At 35.7% G+C, this 18473-nt stretch overlaps 1 protein-coding gene across 5 annotated transcripts in view; it reads left to right on the top strand.

Annotated features, from left to right (window-relative positions):
- The window catches only part of PDE5A (phosphodiesterase 5A), a 131374-nt gene that overhangs the window by 76588 nt on the left and 36313 nt on the right, over positions 1-18473 (top strand). For all 5 annotated transcript variants that reach the window (XM_035325766.1, XM_035325764.1, XM_035325763.1 and 2 more), the window contains exons 2-5: positions 5376-5958; positions 7436-7525; positions 16815-16886; positions 17985-18074. In XM_035325766.1, coding sequence (XP_035181657.1) covers positions 5380-5958; positions 7436-7525; positions 16815-16886; positions 17985-18074 — 831 coding nt within the window. In that variant the 5' untranslated portion in view covers positions 5376-5379. The remainder of the gene's footprint in view (positions 1-5375; positions 5959-7435; positions 7526-16814; positions 16887-17984; positions 18075-18473) is intronic.

Here is an 18473-nt window from a genome sequence, read left to right on the forward strand (position 1 = left end):
GAGCAACAGAGAAAATGTATGGGCAATTATTTGTTGTTTCACTAAAATCCATTCAACATTTGTTGCTTTCATGGTACAGTAATAATTACATATCTTTGTGCAAGATGAGTAGGATGCAGCATACTATCATAGTTGCCTCTTAGTATTATTTTTTGTGCTCTGTTTTTGCAGGTTTTGTCCAAAGATTCTAAATGCTCACTGAATGGTCACAAGAGTATGGTCTTTCATATGTGAACATGTGAGCAAAGTAATTTTGCTGTTACTCTTTAAACATCTTCACCAGGTGGTTTTGTGTTTTTTTGCCTTTTTTTTTTTTTTTGAGAAGTATGTGGTGTATTCTGAAGATAATCTCAAGGACACAAAGATGGGTGCAATAAATTGTTTAATGTTCCCGGTGTGTGAGTAGAATAGTAATTAGTCAGCATGTTTTGATAAGTAAGGCACAGAAAATCAAGCTGAGGTTCTTTTGAGGTATAACTGCTTGAACTGTGTCAAGCCATGTCTCTTCCTTGTGCCTATGTTTTCTGAATCACTGATTTTTCTATTTTTGTTGCCTATTCAAATTGCAAACCTCTTGCTTCAAGGATGGTTCTACTTCCTCTACAATCTTTAACACACCAGGGCCAAAGAGTCATAGCTCTTCTGAAGTTCCTGAGTGATAATGCAATGCAGATAATACGTGTGTAGTTGGACACAAGTGATTACAAAGAGGATCCCAGTCTTTTTTTTTCCTTAAAATGTTTTATCTTCCATTGTATTTTCATCTGCTTCTCATCCCCTCTTGAAAATTCCTCTCAAACTTTATCATCTGCTGATGAGATCACTTGCCAAATTCAGCAGTCGCTATTACCATGATCCTTTGAAGTTGAGAGGAAAGACTGAAAGAAGTGACTAAAGAATGGTTACTTCGTAGTTGTGCTTATTATGTCTGGAATAAATCATAGCTTTCTCAGGTGGAAGCTCATAGCGCAGTAAAAGATCATAGTGCAGAGAAGGATGTGGGCAGCACATGAGGAATGAGTGTAGATGTCTGTATCTCCCTAACCTGCAGTGACTGAAAAGCTTTGCTGTGATGGAAATATTGCATTGGTTTTAACTATCTGTGTAGATTATTATGAATCAATATCTGCTCCTGTTTAACACACTGCTGTAACGTCTAAACTTTCACCTTAATTTAATTTTTGCAAGGGTCTGGTCCTTACTGTCAGCTCTTAACAATGCCAATGCTTAGTGAAAGCTACTCGTATGAATAGAGAGGTCACAAGTGTTTGTTTCTTCACATAATCCTTTCAAAATCACATTTTAGTCACGTTTAGTACTTGTTACTAATTTCTGGTCACTTACCTGTGGTTCAGTATGTGTCTGGTATCAGATACCTCGAGCTAGCCCCATGCTGAGAAAACAGTTGTTTGTAATAATACTTGTCATACATTGTCAAATAGAATAGAAAGTCAACAAGCAAATGTACATCAAGACTTCATCTCACAGATTTCAAATAGAGCTAGAATATGCCAGTTAATGTAAAATGCTAGTTCTTCCACCCATAACTGTATGAGTAAAACACGCTAAATAGTTTCCTTGTTAGAAGAGGCATTCAGTAAAGGTCAGTGAACACAGTTCTTATTCCAGCTGAATTTGAGCAGCTTTCCTGTTGCCTAAATTAAAATGCCTAAATGGTTTGAAGTTGAAAACCATGCTTTAAAATGTATAGCTAAGGATTTTTGTTGTTGTTGTGAACCTACAGAGCTGTTTGAAAATTGCACGCTGTTGGCAATTTATAGGACCCTCATCTAAGAGACATTAAGGGGGAGAGGAATATGTTGCTTGTAATTATGCGGCTTCACATACAGTTCTGTTCAATGTCAAAGCATTGTGTAAGTAATGCAGACAGCTAACAACTATCCAGTGCTTATTAAAGAAATGTAATTACTTTCACTGGAAAGGCTTTGCAGTTATGTTCCACATCCCTCAACAACATCCAGCAGATAGAGAAACATTAGAAAGCTTATTTTACACAGTAAAAAGCCAAAAAGTTAAAAACTAAATTATTTCATGGCCACAGTGTGAGAAGTGGTATTAGAATTCAGCATATATTGTTTTTACTGATTATTATTACTACACTGTTAAAGCCAGAAGACGTCATTACACAAAAGTAAAGAAGTAGTAAAAAGACAGGTTTCAAATGATAAACCAAATGTCTGCTTTAGCTTTTGTGTAGTCCGTAAGGAGGGACCTGAATCTTTTTTTGCCTTATGTCTTGTATCAACATACCCACCTATGTAAATTCAGTGTAAAACAGAGCTAACCAAAATGGTAGCATTTTATATTCTCACTTCCTCATGTGTAAATAAGCAGAAAATCAGATTACTCTAAAATTGCTGTCACTCAGCAATAGTACAGGTTCACACTGATCCATTTCTAAACGTGCCTAGACAAATCACTGTACCTAATCGCTGGCTAGTTGAAGAAAGCTTCCATCTGGTTATATGTTATTACAGTCTCTTTTAAATCTTATTTTACATGGATACCAGTCCTCTACATTCAAAAATCAAGTCAGCACACACAAATGTGAAATTGGCTCAGCTCACAAGCCCTCTTTTCAAACTATTGATCGTTCTCTATTTACTTTTCTGTGTCTGAGGCTTCACATGCACACAGCTCACGATTTAAGGTTCATCTCCGAAGCTTTAGTGCTAGATGCTCAATTTTGTTTAGAAAAAGATAAAATGTCCAAGTAATTGATTCTGTTGAGATTAATGTAAAAAACAAAAAGAACCCAAATAAAAAGCACGTATGATAGGTATACAAGTAGGTATAAGCACTGATTTTAGAAGTTGTGCTTACCTAAATTTTTTTATCCATTTTGTTCTTTTTTATTTTCTTAAGGATATTTTTGGTGACTTTCATTACTAATTTTTATTCTGCTTTCTCACTCATTTTTAAAATGAAAAATCCAAATGTTTTCAAATGCTAACTTCTTATTTTGACTCTCACTGAAACAGCTTTTGCAAATGTGATCTTGCCCTGTGCAAATTATATTATGCATTTCAGCAATACATGGTCACAACTCCCACATCTGGTTTTTATGCTGATTAAGTACTATCAAATAATCTTGTTAAAATCATAGTCTTAATAATACATTAATTGCTCCTTATGTTTCTTATTGCATGAAGTATTTGGATGAGATGACTTCACAATAAGTATGTATTGCTGCTGTAATCAAGAAGGATCACTGGTAGCTTTTATGAATATACTTAAAAAGCAGAGTTTACTTCCTTTACTAATAAGTAGCTAAGCAATGAACCAAAACCCTTTCAGAATAACAATAGAATTTCATTGTGTTCTCTGGCACCATGTTTCCAGTAATTGGACTAGCTTTGTATTGCTGGGAAATTTATAATACATGTTGACTAAGGTATATTACTGCTACAGTAAGCACTGTTCCAGGAGCTTCATGGAAAATGTAAAAATAAGGAATGAAATCCTAGCTCAGTGGAACTCTGAGGCAAAACTCCCACTGCCTTAACTGTGTCCAACATTTCATTCAGTGGTTTTGGACAAAGACCCTTACAGCTCAAGACTCTCGTCTTCAGACAATTCACAGATGTGCATCACACATGTGATGTGTGACCACATTGACCATTCATCCTTGAAGGTCATTGAGGCTATGAATGATATTACCCATCTGTGTAAGGTTTTGCATGATGATGAGGAAAAAAAATAGCCTACCTACTTATTTGGAGTTGCACTGGTGTGAATAAGAGAAGGATTTGGTTTCATAGTGCTGTATTGAATGAGATCTACCTCAAAAAAATAAAAAATAATAATAAAAAAATGAGGTGGGGGCTAAATTATTAAGTAGTTCACAAAGAGGTGGGATGGGTACAGTAACATAATGACTTTCTTTTGCCAAAGTGCTCTCTTTACACTCATGCTGTTTCCTAAATGAATTCAATTTTTCATAGTATGTTTTCCTACAGTTGAGGCCTCCAAATTGTATGTGATTGCAGAATCTGAGAAACTCTTTCAGAACTACCTGATATAAGACAAATAAGTCTCCTGTTACGGACTGCTTCTTAATAAAGATAGTATTAGTGGATTTTAGATTTTAGTCAGTTATATTGCTCTGAATTAACAATTAACAACTAACATCATTGCATTCTACAACATGAAGTTGTTCTACGAGGAAAAAAAAGGCTATGTACTATCATTTACAAATTTAGGATATACTAATGCATGTAACTGATCAGAGGCTGACTAACATGATTAATTTCCATGGCTTCATTCAGCTTCAGTCTTGAAATTCCTGTGGTCTGCTGAGCAAATAAAAAATATCCCAAATTTAAAATATGACCACCGTGAAAGGCTTCCAAGAGATCAGACTTTTTAATAGGATATTTGCTGTTTGTAGGGCAAACATTATATAATTCATAAAAGCATTTCTTCTGAGAGCAGATCATGTGACAAGGTTACCTCACAGCATAGAGTAAATGAAATTAAAAAAAATATTTTGTATAAGTAAATATTATAGTGATAAGAAAGTATTGTTTTTAAAAATCTACTAGGAATTTTTAAACGCTTCCAAAACGTTATTTTGGGTTGAATTAGGCAATGAGTTTCATCCTTAAGGGACTTAAATGGGAGAGGTATGAAAACAACGTGTTTTCATTGTTTTGAAGAGGTTTGAATTAGAAATATTCATGTTTCTTTCTGACAGTTTTTAAGCAAAGCTTGAATGTTGACTCAAACAGCATTTTTCATGAGTTGTGAGACAACAGAGAAAATAAACTTAAAATAGTGGACAAACAACATAAGAACAACATAAATATAGGAGAGGTTGCAGGTGCTTTGACAGAATTAAAGTTCAAAATTATCTTTTAAAACGTTAAGAAATGGTCTAGAAAAATAGAATTAAAAGAGAAAGCTTTATTTTCACACACACGGATATATATATATATATATCTATATGTATATATATATACACACAAACACACATCTTATAAATAATTCTGTATCTTAGGAACGGGAAGGACCAGAACTTTTCAAGCACTAAATTATAGTGTAAACTTTTGATCTCCTGTATTCTGAAAGCAACAGAATAAGCAGTCTTCCTCTGGCCTATTCAAGCATTTCCTCTAGGTGGAAACAGTTTCCTTTTTACAGAGGATAAAAGATTACAAACTTAAGTGCTAAGTGCTGCCTAAAATTGAAGAACATTGGTAAATATTGATACAGAGGAACTCTAAAGGTGCACTCGTGTCCACTGAATGAAAAAGTTTAAAGTTATCCTCTTTGCAGTGTCTTCTTCAAATATGTGTTAGTTTCTAAAGATTTTTAACTTATATTATTTACCACATTTTATTTTTGTTTTACAGAGAAATGGTTAATGCATGGTTTGCTGAGAGAGTTCATACCATCCCCGTCTGCAAGGAGGGAACCAAGTCTCAGAGTGAATCCTGTGCTTGTCACCAGCCTGCCTGCGCTGAGACTACCAACTCTGGGACGCCAGCGAGGAAAATCTCTGCTTCTGAATTTGACAGACCCTTACGGCCTATTTTTGTCAAGGACTCAGTAGGAGCAGTGAGCTTCCTCTCTGGCTCTGAAAAGAAGGAACAGATGCCTCTGCAATCTCCAAGGATTGGGACCAGTGCAGGGGATCAGTGTTCAAGGCTCTTAGAACTTGTGAAAGATATTTCTAGTCACTTGGATGTCACAGCACTTTGCCATAAAATTTTCCTACATATCCATGAGCTTATAGCAGCTGATCGCTATTCCCTGTTCTTGGTCTGCGAGGATAGCTCTAACGAGAAGTTTCTTGTAAGCAGATTGTTTGATGTGGCTGAAGGCTCCACCCTAGAAGAAGCTTCAAACAGCTGCATTCGCCTTGAGTGGAACAAGGGCATCGTGGGCCATGTGGCTGCTATCGGCCAGCCTCTGAACATCAAAAATGCATATGAGGTAAACCAAGAAAATCTATCTTGAACAAATCTTGAAACTAGTAAAAGCTGATGTGATTTTGTCATTTTAACATATGTATTTGGAGCTTTGTTGACTTACACCAGTCAAGAGGCAAACCTGACACCAAATTTCCCATTAGAATAGATGTATTACACATGCACACAGATGCAGAAACTTGTAGCTATGACTAATGCTAGAGGAATGGTAGCATCAAAATCAATTATTTAAGTTTGACAGTCAGTTTTTCAGCCCTGTCTTAACCAGTTACATACACACCAGTATTTACATTTCTAGCTTTGGACACACAAATGTTTATGAATAAGGACATAAGATACTTCCGCACCAAAATGAAGTTATGAGCATGAGTAATTATTTGCAAAACTGAAGTCCCGTGACAGAAAATAATTTTGAGAAGTTTATCATATCTGGGGCACAAAGAGCAGGATCTGAATGAATAAGAACAGCGTGAGGCTTTGAACTGTATAGCAGTCTCCCAAATGAAATAATACTCCACAATTTGCGTAACTTAATACAAGTCTAGATGAAAAAAAGATAATCCAGCACTGGGAGAGAACCCGACTTACACCTCCTTTTAACATGTCTTAATTCCAGGCTCTTTGGATATGCTTATTTTGTGCTTTGAATCTAGGGATGATGGAAAATTTAACTAATACAAGCATAGAGAGCAAAAAATTACCACTTCTGATTGATCATCTCTTGGTTATCTCAGCATGTTTACAGAATTGGGTACCATTACCAAGTACTATTCTTCAGAAGCAGCAAGGAGCACAGTATGATTGCATACGTTGTTTTAATTCTCAGCAAACATTTGCTTTTTCAAAAAGCGCCTAAACATCTGTTGATATGTCTCCAGTAGGTCATCACCTATCCTTGTATTTCAGAAGTTCTTCCTTGTATTGATTCATCATCCTCAAATTGAAATCAATTACTAGAGAAAGAACAGCAGCTATATATATAGTTATATTTATATTTTAGTGAGATTTAAAGTTTTATAACAACATTCAGCTGAAAAAAAAAGATGTGAGTAAAAGCAAAAACATTAACCACTTTCATGAAATTTTGTTTTTCTTTGGCCATATGTCTTTCAGTATGTTTCTGTAATTTCCTTTTGATGATAAAAGCTATACTGGAGATAGTTATTCCATGCATAAATTCTTTATAATGATGGCCTAAGCTCAAGAAAGGCTTCTCCTAAAGTTGTTTGTTTTCTTGTTCTTTCTGGCAGTTGTATTTATCCACAGGCACTCATGTTCCACATAAATGTTGTTTTGTTTTGTTTTTTTCCTTTTAACCCGCTCTGACAGTAACAACTTTATATAATTATTAACTGTTACCTAAGATAGCAAAGGTTCCATTACTAGCTAAGTCAGATACTGTACTTTTTTAACCTTTAAACCAGGGAAGAAAAAGAAACGGTCTTTAAGCAAGTAGTTAACTATTTTTTTTTCTGTTTCAGGATCCAAGATTCAATGCAGAAGTCGACCAGATCACAGGGTATAAGACTCAGAGTATTCTTTGTATGCCAATAAAGAATCATAGGGAAGAGGTAAGTTGCAGCATTGGGTTCACTTCATGTAATACTGTTTCTAGCTATGCTAATTCTTTAAACTTTTATTAGCCATCAGTCATTATCTTACAGCATAAACCCACATATATATTTTTTTTTAAAAAAAAGACTGCTTATGATTGCTTGGACTTTTAATTTTATCTTATCTAGTTCAGTAATGTAAGCCAAAGGGAATTGTCAGGAAGAGTTTAACCCCCAGATGCAGAAGTAGAATATATGAATTTAACTCTAGAAGTGCTGTTCATGGTTCCTGTACCTAGTATCTGTCAGCATTAAAGTTCTCTGCGGGTTTATTGGTCTATCTCAGCACACACTCAGATTGCAATTAAGAGTTACTGTGCTTCAGCTTGGTCTTTATCTAGGTTATGTTCTTCAGAGTACATAAATTATTTTTTATCATTGTATAAAAGCTTTTTTACATTCTATTAACTCAGTTCATAAGTAATAAATTAAGAAGCACAGTAAGTGCTTAAGATCAGGCATTGAAAACACATGGTGTTGATGCGATTTAGAGAAGTCATTGATAAGTCATGTAATGTAAAGTCAAATTACTTCAAATATAAAATAATGTGAACTCTTGCATGTGTTTCCCATCAGTGCTACGTCTCACAGAAGTTCTCCCTTCCTACCTGATACCCTACCTGATACCATTGCTGTAGGGAAAATTCTTATTACAAACTTAAGTCTTCTAGCATTGACCAGTTCAAGAGTACATTCATTGAAGACAAAGCACAAAACTGGGATTGGGAAAAAAAAAAAAAAGCAAGCACCACTGTTTTACTTAGGGGGGTAGTTAGGATTTCTTAATTACTTTTTTGTGTGTATGTATTTTGTTTGGTTTTTGATCCTGAAAGCGGTAGCCTTCAGGTACATCATCAGTTCTTCGGATGCTTGCACAGCGTAGGGCTCTTTATAGAGCGCATCAGAGCGGTAAGATGGCGATTTTCTCTCCTGTAAATTCCTTCCTTTTTCAGAGTATTTATCATTTGCTTCCAGAAAGTTCAAACTCCAAAAACAAATGCTGCCAAGATTGTTTTGAAGATATCATACCTTCTTTTTCTTGCTTTCCCATTTTCCATAAACTCTTGACTTTGTTTGTTGAATCTTATTGTAGCTGACCCAGATGATCAGCCAGAATTTCCTTTCTTCACCTACTGCAAATTTTGGTTTAAAATATTCTTTCAATCCTTCCAAGGACGGAACTTGAAACTGACTTGAGTTGACACTACCTTGCAGACAGCGCTTCTAGTCTTCCTCTCCTAGTCCCAAGCCCGCTTCGAAGTCTTCCCATTTTGCAGCTGGCAGCAGCCACTGCTGGCCCGGGGCCAGCTGATGAGCAAATCAGATGCTGTGTGGAGCAGTGCTCCATGTCAGGCTGATGCAAGGTTTTAAATTTCACCCACACCATCCCCTTTTCTTTTTGTTGAATAGAAAAAATGCTGTGTTCTATGTAATTGGGATCAGAAATGAAGTACAAGATCTCGCTAGCCAGGAAGCACAAAAGTGCTAACTTCTCGTTGGGTCTTTGTGGTAGGTAAGGGAAAGAATAAGAGCTGTAGTCTGCTGGTGAAACACACCATGACTTACAGGCTGAGTAAGCCTGCAATTGGCCATATCTTCAGCTAGGCTTCTACTCCTAAGTGCATCAGCAAGTGGAAGTGAAGCAGGGACATGTTTATTTTGAAAGCTTCAGCCAATGTGAAGTTTGAAGAGTCTGTTACACTCACTCTTGTATGCAATAATTTGAAGGGGCTAAAATAGAAAATCTCTTTTAGGAAAGGATAACACTTACTTTTTCCTGAATTTGAAGTCTGTACCAGGAGGTTTTTGTTCCTCTCACCATAACAGTTTGCTGACATGCTTCTAGAGAGACTTTGGAGTCAGGGAGTCAGCCTTTAATTTACCATCTACTTTTTCTGTTTAGGGAGGGGAAAAAAAAAAAAAAAAAAAAAAAAAGAATAATAATATGGGCTCCTCCTTGTGATAAATAAATTTAAAAAAATCCCAAAGTCCCTCTAGAAATATGGAGGCTAGTGAATTCTTCCTTAGCCCAGGATGTCAGCAGTCACAGTCAAACCCAGGATGTCAGCAGTCAGAGTCGATTCTGGAAAACATCCAAAAATAAACACTGAGAATGAGAAGCAACTGTGACTTTTTGATATGTTTGCTTATGTGATAAATGATTAAGTCCCAAATAGGATTTTTGTGATTTATTAAGCAAATAGAGGCAAGCAAACAGCGCTGGGTGCACCGGGAGTCTCTGCTCTACCAGGACGCACACCTGTTACATCAGGTGTCTGATTTTTATGCTCCTAGACTAATTTCACACTTAGTACTGGTACTATTTTTTAAAACAAAAGAGTAAGTAATTGAGATTAAGAAAATCTCATGCTGATTATTAAATCCTCTGGGCCAGCTGAAGTACGGAGATTTTTCCAGTAGGTGTTTTTCACATTTTCCTGTATTTCCATGAGGCATGTGAGAAACCAACATCTCACTTCAAAATAACTACTAATAAGAAATTCCATGATGAAAAGAAGAGCTCATAAAAAGGACTCAGGAAATAATAGTAATCTTAAAAGGAAAAAAAAAAATAGTGAAAAATGAATACCTCTGCACAGATGCATACCAAAAATGGAATCACATTCACTTGATAGCAGGACTCTTTTTCAGTCCCAAACTTGACCTATTCTTGCTGACAGAAATGTCAGAGAAACGTTGCGTTTCAGATCCAGAAAATTTTGCTAATTATGTCATCTAAGATCAGATCATAGAACTTGTACAGTGCTAGCTTTGTAAAGAGTTTTCATTTTCCCATGAAAGACTGCAAATACAAACTGACCGAGCTTTGTATACAGCTTTAGGGGCTTTGAACAAAATTCTGATACCTGTAAATCAGTGCTGTACAATGTCTAATAACTAAACAAATTCCATCCATCCCATCATATGCGGAAAGATTGCCATGTGATGCTTTCTGTCATGAAAGGCTGTATTATTTGTTGTTTATAACTATTGAAGAAAACAGTGAGAAAGACAGGTTTTGAGTAATCTGAATTGCCCTCTACTTAAAACAAACAACAAAATGGTTCTAGGTCGAATCATCTAAAGCTATCCCAGTATTTAAAATTGTCTGAAGGTGAATGTGAAGCCATAGCAAAGACTCCATTTTCATCCTAAAAGAGTTTCTCTTCTGGTGATTCTTCTGTTGCAGCAGATAATTTCACATAGTTAAACATATTCCCATCAATATATAAAATGTGTAGAGTTATCGAGACATCAATCTATAAGACCTACTCTGTGTATCAGAGAACACCTCAAAACCTTCAAAACAGAGTGAATTATCATCCTCAGTAGTACAAAAAAAATAATCCAATGAAAAGTCAATATTAGCCAGCTCATACCACAGCTATCAAGGCTATTTCTTTTACAAGAAAAAAAAAAAATATATTGATGGCCACAGGATTTAGCTGTAGCTACTAATGCTAACCATTTTAGTGCTATAGTGTTTATCCAGAAATCAGGGTTTTTTCACTAGTGGTGGAAGATCTAAGGTTGTGGCTGTTCACATCATATATGTCAAAAAGCATTTTTGGTGTGTCCTTAAACCTTCGTTTTTTTTCAGAAGCTCCCAGAAAAAGGACTACAGAAGTTGTTGCAAGTAATTATCACCTTCAGAATTTCTCCATCTGGTTTTGTAGACATTTGTAAACAAACACACATTTTGAAAAAAAAAAAAAAATCTTACAGAACTGAATAGTGAATGGAAGTCATTAGCTTAAAGCAACTTGTGGAGTTATTGAGAACTGATACAAGGCTCAGTACAGCTCTCGGAATATCTGCAGAAGGGATGGTTCCTGACTGGAAGAGTCGTCATAGCTGTAGTAGAAGCTGTACATGAATGATATATATATATTTCCTTTCTGCTGTGCAAAATAATTTCCATAAAATATTATTTTAGTTTAAATCCTATTAAAATCTGTAGGATTTTCTCAGGTGGGAACTTTTAGTTGAATTAACTGAAACCTATCTCCCAGGCTCTGAGCCTAAAGTATGTAAAATTGAACTTCCCACTAATTGGCAAGGCAAATCTTCTGTTCTGGCAATGATCACTCCAATTGTTCAGTTGTGTTTTTGTTGTTTTTTAATTTGCCCTATCCTCTCACTGGGAAGCTTTTCAGCATACATCAGGGTGGTATTCCATTTACAACAGCCATTCAAAGTATCCTGTTGAACTTTATAAAACATAACCAGGCATGTTGTGGTTAGCCAACTAAATTCTTTTTTCCCACAATGCCAACTTCAGGTACAACACATCACAGCGACTGCAGTACAGCCAAGCTACCTTGAAACAAACTACCTCCAGTTCCAATACCAGTCTTGCTGCAGGATTATGGAGATCAGTAATTTGCTGCTTGGGAGGATTGTCAACTAATGCTGAGATGTATTATAGTAGTTAGACTGCTAGGAATCACGCAAGCTACTGTTGGCAAGAATGGTAGAAGAGGATGTGAAAGTTTTCTTGATTAAAAATGAAAGTCTATAAATACAGGTCTGTCCCTATAGGATAGTTTTATAAGCCTGATTCAAAGATGTACAAAAGCAGGAGAGCAAAGTAAGCTTAAAACCACTCAGTCTGTCCTCTGATGTGGATATGTTCCTATCTTTAAAATCAAAGTTGAGGTTTTTCTCTCCCTGTTACCATTCTTTGGCCTAATGTCATTTTTCTTCAGGTGCCAGCAAATTAATTTTTATTTATTTATTAATTCTCAGGACACAAAATGGTATTTTTAAATCAGCTGAAGTCAGAACCAACTAAAAAAGGCACTAGCTCCCTGTAGAGCTGGAACAGCTTTCACAGAGATAGGCCTGGAGTCCTAATGTACAAAAAAAAAAAAAAAAAATGTAGCATGAAACAATCCAGATAAAACTCATATCTCAGTCATCATCTACTGAGGGATGCTCCAGGTAGCCTGCTACTTTTAGAGGCAGGAAGCAGCTAACAGTAGAAAAGAGTGAAAATAACATCCTCTGATAATGAGAAGAAATCTCTCCTTGTAATGTGGATCAGGTTTTATTAAATTGGTTAACTGGTAGAGCTAGAGAGGAAAGGTTACAGAACCAGCAGCAGCACTGGAAGATTGCCTGTGTTGCCAGCAAGAGTAGAGTTAGGAGAGTTGTGTTATGAGGTGGTAAAATAGGTACGGGTTCTGACGTAGTAATTGGTGGCTATTTTTTTCTCCTTTTGGGGGATTGACAGAGAACTATTCCATCATCAAAACTGCTTTCTGTGTTCATGGCATATGTCTGTCTTACATCATCTGAATGGAAAATGACAAAGTGGTTTCTGATTCAAGAGGATTTTTTCCACTGACTTTAAAGAAGGCTAGACCAAGGACTAAGGTCCTTTACATACAGCATGTTTGCTTCTGCCCACCCCTTTTGCACTTCCAATACAGCAAACCTGGATGAAGACTCTTGCTAGGAGCTGCAAGACTAGTTTATACAACATCAACCTAGTCAGACTGGGAGTAAAGCTCATCAGTTTGTAGCACTTGACAGCTCACTGGTTACTTTAGGGATTAGGACACAAGATTACAGGTCTCTAAATATAAGCAAATAATAATTACTGCAGTGTTTACTCTCACTTAATCTTGGTTTTCCTCAGTCCGTAGTACTTTCTTACGATTTTGTCTAGCAGTTATCCTCTTTCATGGTTGTTTTACCCCCCTTTCTGGCCTAGTAGTTTTGCCTTGGATGAACAACAAGCATGCAAGATAATAGTAGGCATAGCAAGACAGTGACAAGTAAAAAGTATCTTTGCTTTAGTGCTACAGGAATCAGCTTTCAAGAAGGTTAATTTGGTGCCTACTTGTAAAAGAAGTAATGAAAGATGAAATAAAGTGCCTAAGTAACTTAATACCTTTTTGTTAGACTGGAACAGAGCATTCATCAGTGAATCTTCAAGTGGGCTGTCATTTTTTTTTTTTTTTACAGTGTTCTTCAGGATTTACAGAGAATGTTTTATTTCAGATATGAAGTAACATGTCTTTATTGACATAAAGATTTCACACTTTAATATACCTGTTATCTGAGTAAGTGTTCTGTATAGCTGAGCTCATAGAAGTTACAGTCACCTTTGATTCAAAATCTGTGCTGGAGTAACTCCCAGATGGAGGGATCAGGCCTATCATCTTTTCAGACTTGTTTATAGCAAGTTTCAAAAAAATTAATTTTTGGTTTTCACACTGTTAGGATTCACTAAAATGCAAGCCTGTGTTCTCCATGGCCTAAAATGCCTTCACATGATTTAGTTTTGTCCTAATAACATAATTACATTAGTAACAGGAACAAATCCTCCTGAGTTTTTACATCTCCTCCTAATTACCTGCTTGCAGGCAAGACTCCAATGTCTAACTAATACACATCTTAGTGAAGTTCACTTGAATTTGTACTGATATAAATCAGAATAAGGCCAGAATTTGGACCAGCTTAATCTTTAAAACTGGTAACTTTATATGAAAAATGACACATACTACAAAGTCTCTTTAAAAACTTAGGATGTCACTGAACAACAGAAAAATATTTTGTCAACTTTTTTTTTTTTTTTTTTTTACAAAAAGTGTTTTATGCAGTTTGTCATCTGCATAAAATTTTTATCATCATCAAGACAAGCAGGATTTTTTTTACCAGGTTTACTCTCCTCATTACTCCTTTCCCCATCTATTAAAAGCTTTTATTTGAAGACCTTAACAAATATACAAAAATGACCATTTCCATCAAAGCACATGCCTTTTTTTAATGTATGAGCAACCTGCAGGGCTAAATAGTCTTTTTGCTTTTTGGTTATACTTTTTTTACTTATACTGTTTTTTAGCTTTTTTTAAGCACCACAGGCCTCCCTTTCATTGGGTGAGGTGTTTATGCACAATGAAAGTACTCACCTCTTGATGCCTTAAACTCTGTAATGATGCCTCTGAACTCATCATAACTGTCTTTGCCCATGCTCCATGCTGGACCAAAGCTGGATTTTTTTTTAAAAAAAAAAAAAAAAAAAGAGAACCCCCAAAAAGACAGGGGTGTGGGAAAAGGTCTAACCATTAGTCTCTTCACATGCAGGTTAACGTGAAAGCATATACACTTATTAAAGTATTTGCTTACTATTCAAAGTCTGCTTTAGAAGTATATATGGCAGGTACATCGTTATTATAGTGAGAATGTTCACTGGGTAAGAAGTTTTCCCTGAAGTCAGGGAGAAGTTAACTGTGGGAAGAACTGGGTTGTATGGAATGGATCTGACAGCTGAGCTTTATTTCAGATGGACATTTCTTGAGCCCACAGTTGGCACTGATTCATGCTGCAGAACACTGACCTTGTAACATCAGTATTTTGGGAATGCTGGTGTGAGATGGTGAATTGTTGTCTTTTCCATTACAAAAACATAACTGTACCCCCTCCTTCAGTTCAGCAGTTACACATTGAAATGATTAACAGCCAAGTACAGTTTTTTTAAACATGCACACCACACAGTTTTCTTCTGATATTGTTTATCAAAAGAAGTAAGATGAAAAAATACTGTCATTAACAACATGCAATGGTCTTATACTACTTAGATTTCAAACAAAGCAAATTCTTTTGTTTTGTCAATCATTTACTTTAGATCTGACAAAAATGTCTGAAAATAATCAAAAGCTTTGCATGTACTTTATGCCTTATTACCATGTACCCATTCATGTTATTGTACTCGGCTTCATCTGTTCTAGCAAATTCTTGCCTCAGAGTTTAGTACGCTGTAGATTTACTGGCCTTAGCAGAAGAGGAGACCCAGACATTTAAATAGATGTAACCATGTTAATTGTATTGAAGTGCAGGGTTTTAGTGAGTGACTTCTAGCTCCTCCCAGTTTCCAGCCTACATCTCCTGACTCTTGCTCTGGTGCTAATCCTCTGTTTCACTTCTGAGTGCCTTCCAATTTTAGTGTTCTGTGAAGTGGCATGGCTAACGTGATTCAGAAGGGTACATATATGGAAGTAAAAGGGTAAGTGCAAGATCCAGGAAAAAGTTCAGTTTACAGGACAGAATGGTCACTGCCAGCAGATTTAATAACTGCAGTAAGGAATCTAGAGAAATCTAGAGATTTTTTTTGACTAAATGCTCTCTCTTCATACAGACTCACATGAAAGTCTCTTGAAATTCACTTGTTTCCCTTGGGCTCTGAAAAACAGACCCAAATTACCACTAAGACATCTATGTTGACTATGCAAGAGCAAGTCCAAAGCAGCCATACAGTTTCATTTCTCCCATAATAGCAGAGTTGGAGCCTACGTTAGAAACAAATCAATACAAAGCAAAAATCTGAATTTCACTTTTATCTTTATAAGTAGTTTTGCTGTCTGCCAGGCAGATTGGTTTGCTGGGAGGCTCTCACCAGCATGCAGAATTGAACTCCACAAAGAGTTCACTAACAAAAGCATCATTCTTCAGCTGTGTTGTACGCTTGCATTCATTTTACATTTCGTTTAAATCTAAACCAACATCTTTTATTGCAAAATCACATTTCCTGGCTAAGTCTTTTCTGTGTAGAAAGTTGCAAAAGCACCAGTAGCTCAATCACCTCTATAGGACTATTTTCTGTTCTGTAAGAAATTATATTTTAATCTCCCAAGTCATGTAATTATGTCCAGAAAACTGAAATCAAATTTTATCACAGATTATTTCTACACTAAAAAAAAGCATCATCTCAAAACTTAACACAATCTAGGCAGGACTTCATAAGAATAAAACTAGATGCATAATCTTGCCAGATTTTTTTTTTTTTTTTTTTACACTCAAATCCAAATCAGACAAGCCAACAAGCAAGTAAATAGAGCTGGTCAGTCAATGTCTTTATAATTATTTCATAAAACGTAGCAGATCTTTTTATAGTTCATGTAAATACTGCTGGTTACTATCTATGCCCTGATTTATGTGAGTAGCCTTAATTTATGAAGCCAGTTAGCTGCTGTTCCTAATACGTAGTGTATTTGAAATCTAAGGATTTAAGCCATGTGCCAGAAGCAGAAAGAACTACCCAAGGAAAAGTCTTTAATGTTGTTCAAGGCATATAGTTTTGCTTCTTAGGTCTGTCACAGATGTCCTGTGAATGATTTTTTACCCTTGTCTTAGCTTCTTTACCTGTAAGATGATCATTTATTTTTTCCTATGTCTGGGAATAAAGTCCAATGACAGATTCCTGAAAAATGATCTAATTATTCCCTTTTGAATGCACTAGGTTGTTGGTGTGGCTCAAGCAATCAATAAGAAATCAGGAACTGGTGGGACTTTCACTGAACAAGATGAAAAGGTATATAAGCTGGACATTTCTGTCTGTTCTGTTTTCATAGGGGATCAGGGGGTAGATATGCTATTGCTTTTCACACTGCTCAGACATCTTAAAGTTACTAAAAATTAACCATTGAAAAAGTAACAATTCCTGGTAATATTGCAAAATTCTTTCCTTATAGAGCCATGAGAAATGTGGATGTGATATAGTTTAATTTATTTTTTCAGACTGGTATTTTTCATACATGTCAAATACAGGTTTACTCTACAGAAATGCACTGTAGGACAGTTCCATAGCTTAAAATAGACATAATTTTTATGAAGTGATTATAGCTCTCTTGGCATCTCTGACAATACATTTTTTGAATATTAAATTTACATAGTGATTATTTTTTAAATATTGCATCACTTCTTAATACAGCAATTAGAGGAAGAGAAAAGGACATGTATAAATTATAAATAATACATGAGATAATTGGTAGAGTAGACAGCACCTTGATTCCTAGATCTAACAATGTGGTTGCTTTCCAGGCATTTCCATACTTCACATTTAGATTTGTATAGTAAAAGAGGCTGCACAAAGGCTGAAGAAGCTGACTGAATTTTCAGTAGTAAAAATAAAATAAATAAATAAATATCAGGATTTAATGTTCCCCTTTGAAAATTTTCCCCTTTAAAACAAAATGCATACTGAGTATTTGCAGGATATAAGAAGCAATCCCATTCAAACAGGGAAAAAAAATGTGGTTTCGCTATGTTAGCAGAATTTTATTTCCACTTCCCAACATAACAGAGGCTGATTGTCTGCACCAAGTTTTTCTGGGTAAAATCTGCATTATTGCAAGATGAGTTGATTCTTCTGTGCTGCTTCTTACGCCAATCCTACTTGTACTAGGATAAACTGGAAAGACAGTTAGTTTAAAAAGGGAGAAGAGATTCTTGAGGAAATAAATTATGAGTAACTGGAGGGGAAAAAAAAAAGGAATGTGAATGCCAAAAATAGTTTTAAATATCAATTAATATTTCAAAGTGAAAAAAAATGTAGGAGCTTATCTTTGAATAGAGTTAAAATGCTGTGAGACATTATCTTCATCAGATGCTTATGTTTATTTGTCTTCAGGATTTTGCTGCATATTTGGCATTTTGTGGAATTGTTCTTCATAATGCTCAATTGTATGAAACATCTTTGCTTGAAAACAGGCGTAATCAGGTATGATCTACAGGTTTGTCCCAAGAATACAAAAATTATGAGGGCCAGCTAAAATCTGCACATTTTCCTGTTATTTCCGATATGGTAGCAATTCCTTGGCAAATTTTAAATACTCTAATACTGTGGAACTCTGGTGGAGCTCTAACTGCACTGAGAAGTAGCTTGGCATGTTTCAACTTGGGCTGTGAAAAGTGGACTGTGTGGGGGAAACAGTAAATCTACATGTCCAAAATTCATCCCATGTCAATATACTTGATATTGCCTGAAGTTATCCTGTGGCTTACTGTGTGTATTACACAGCCAGAGGCACGTATACTCCAGAAATTTCACGTAGAATTATCCCTACAGCATGACAGAGGTTATACAGATTGCTCTTTTAGTCTCCTACAACTATAAATA

The sequence above is a fragment of the Oxyura jamaicensis genome, chromosome 4, assembly GCF_011077185.1.
Source record: "Oxyura jamaicensis isolate SHBP4307 breed ruddy duck chromosome 4, BPBGC_Ojam_1.0, whole genome shotgun sequence".
Lineage (NCBI taxonomy): Eukaryota > Metazoa > Chordata > Aves > Anseriformes > Anatidae > Oxyura > Oxyura jamaicensis.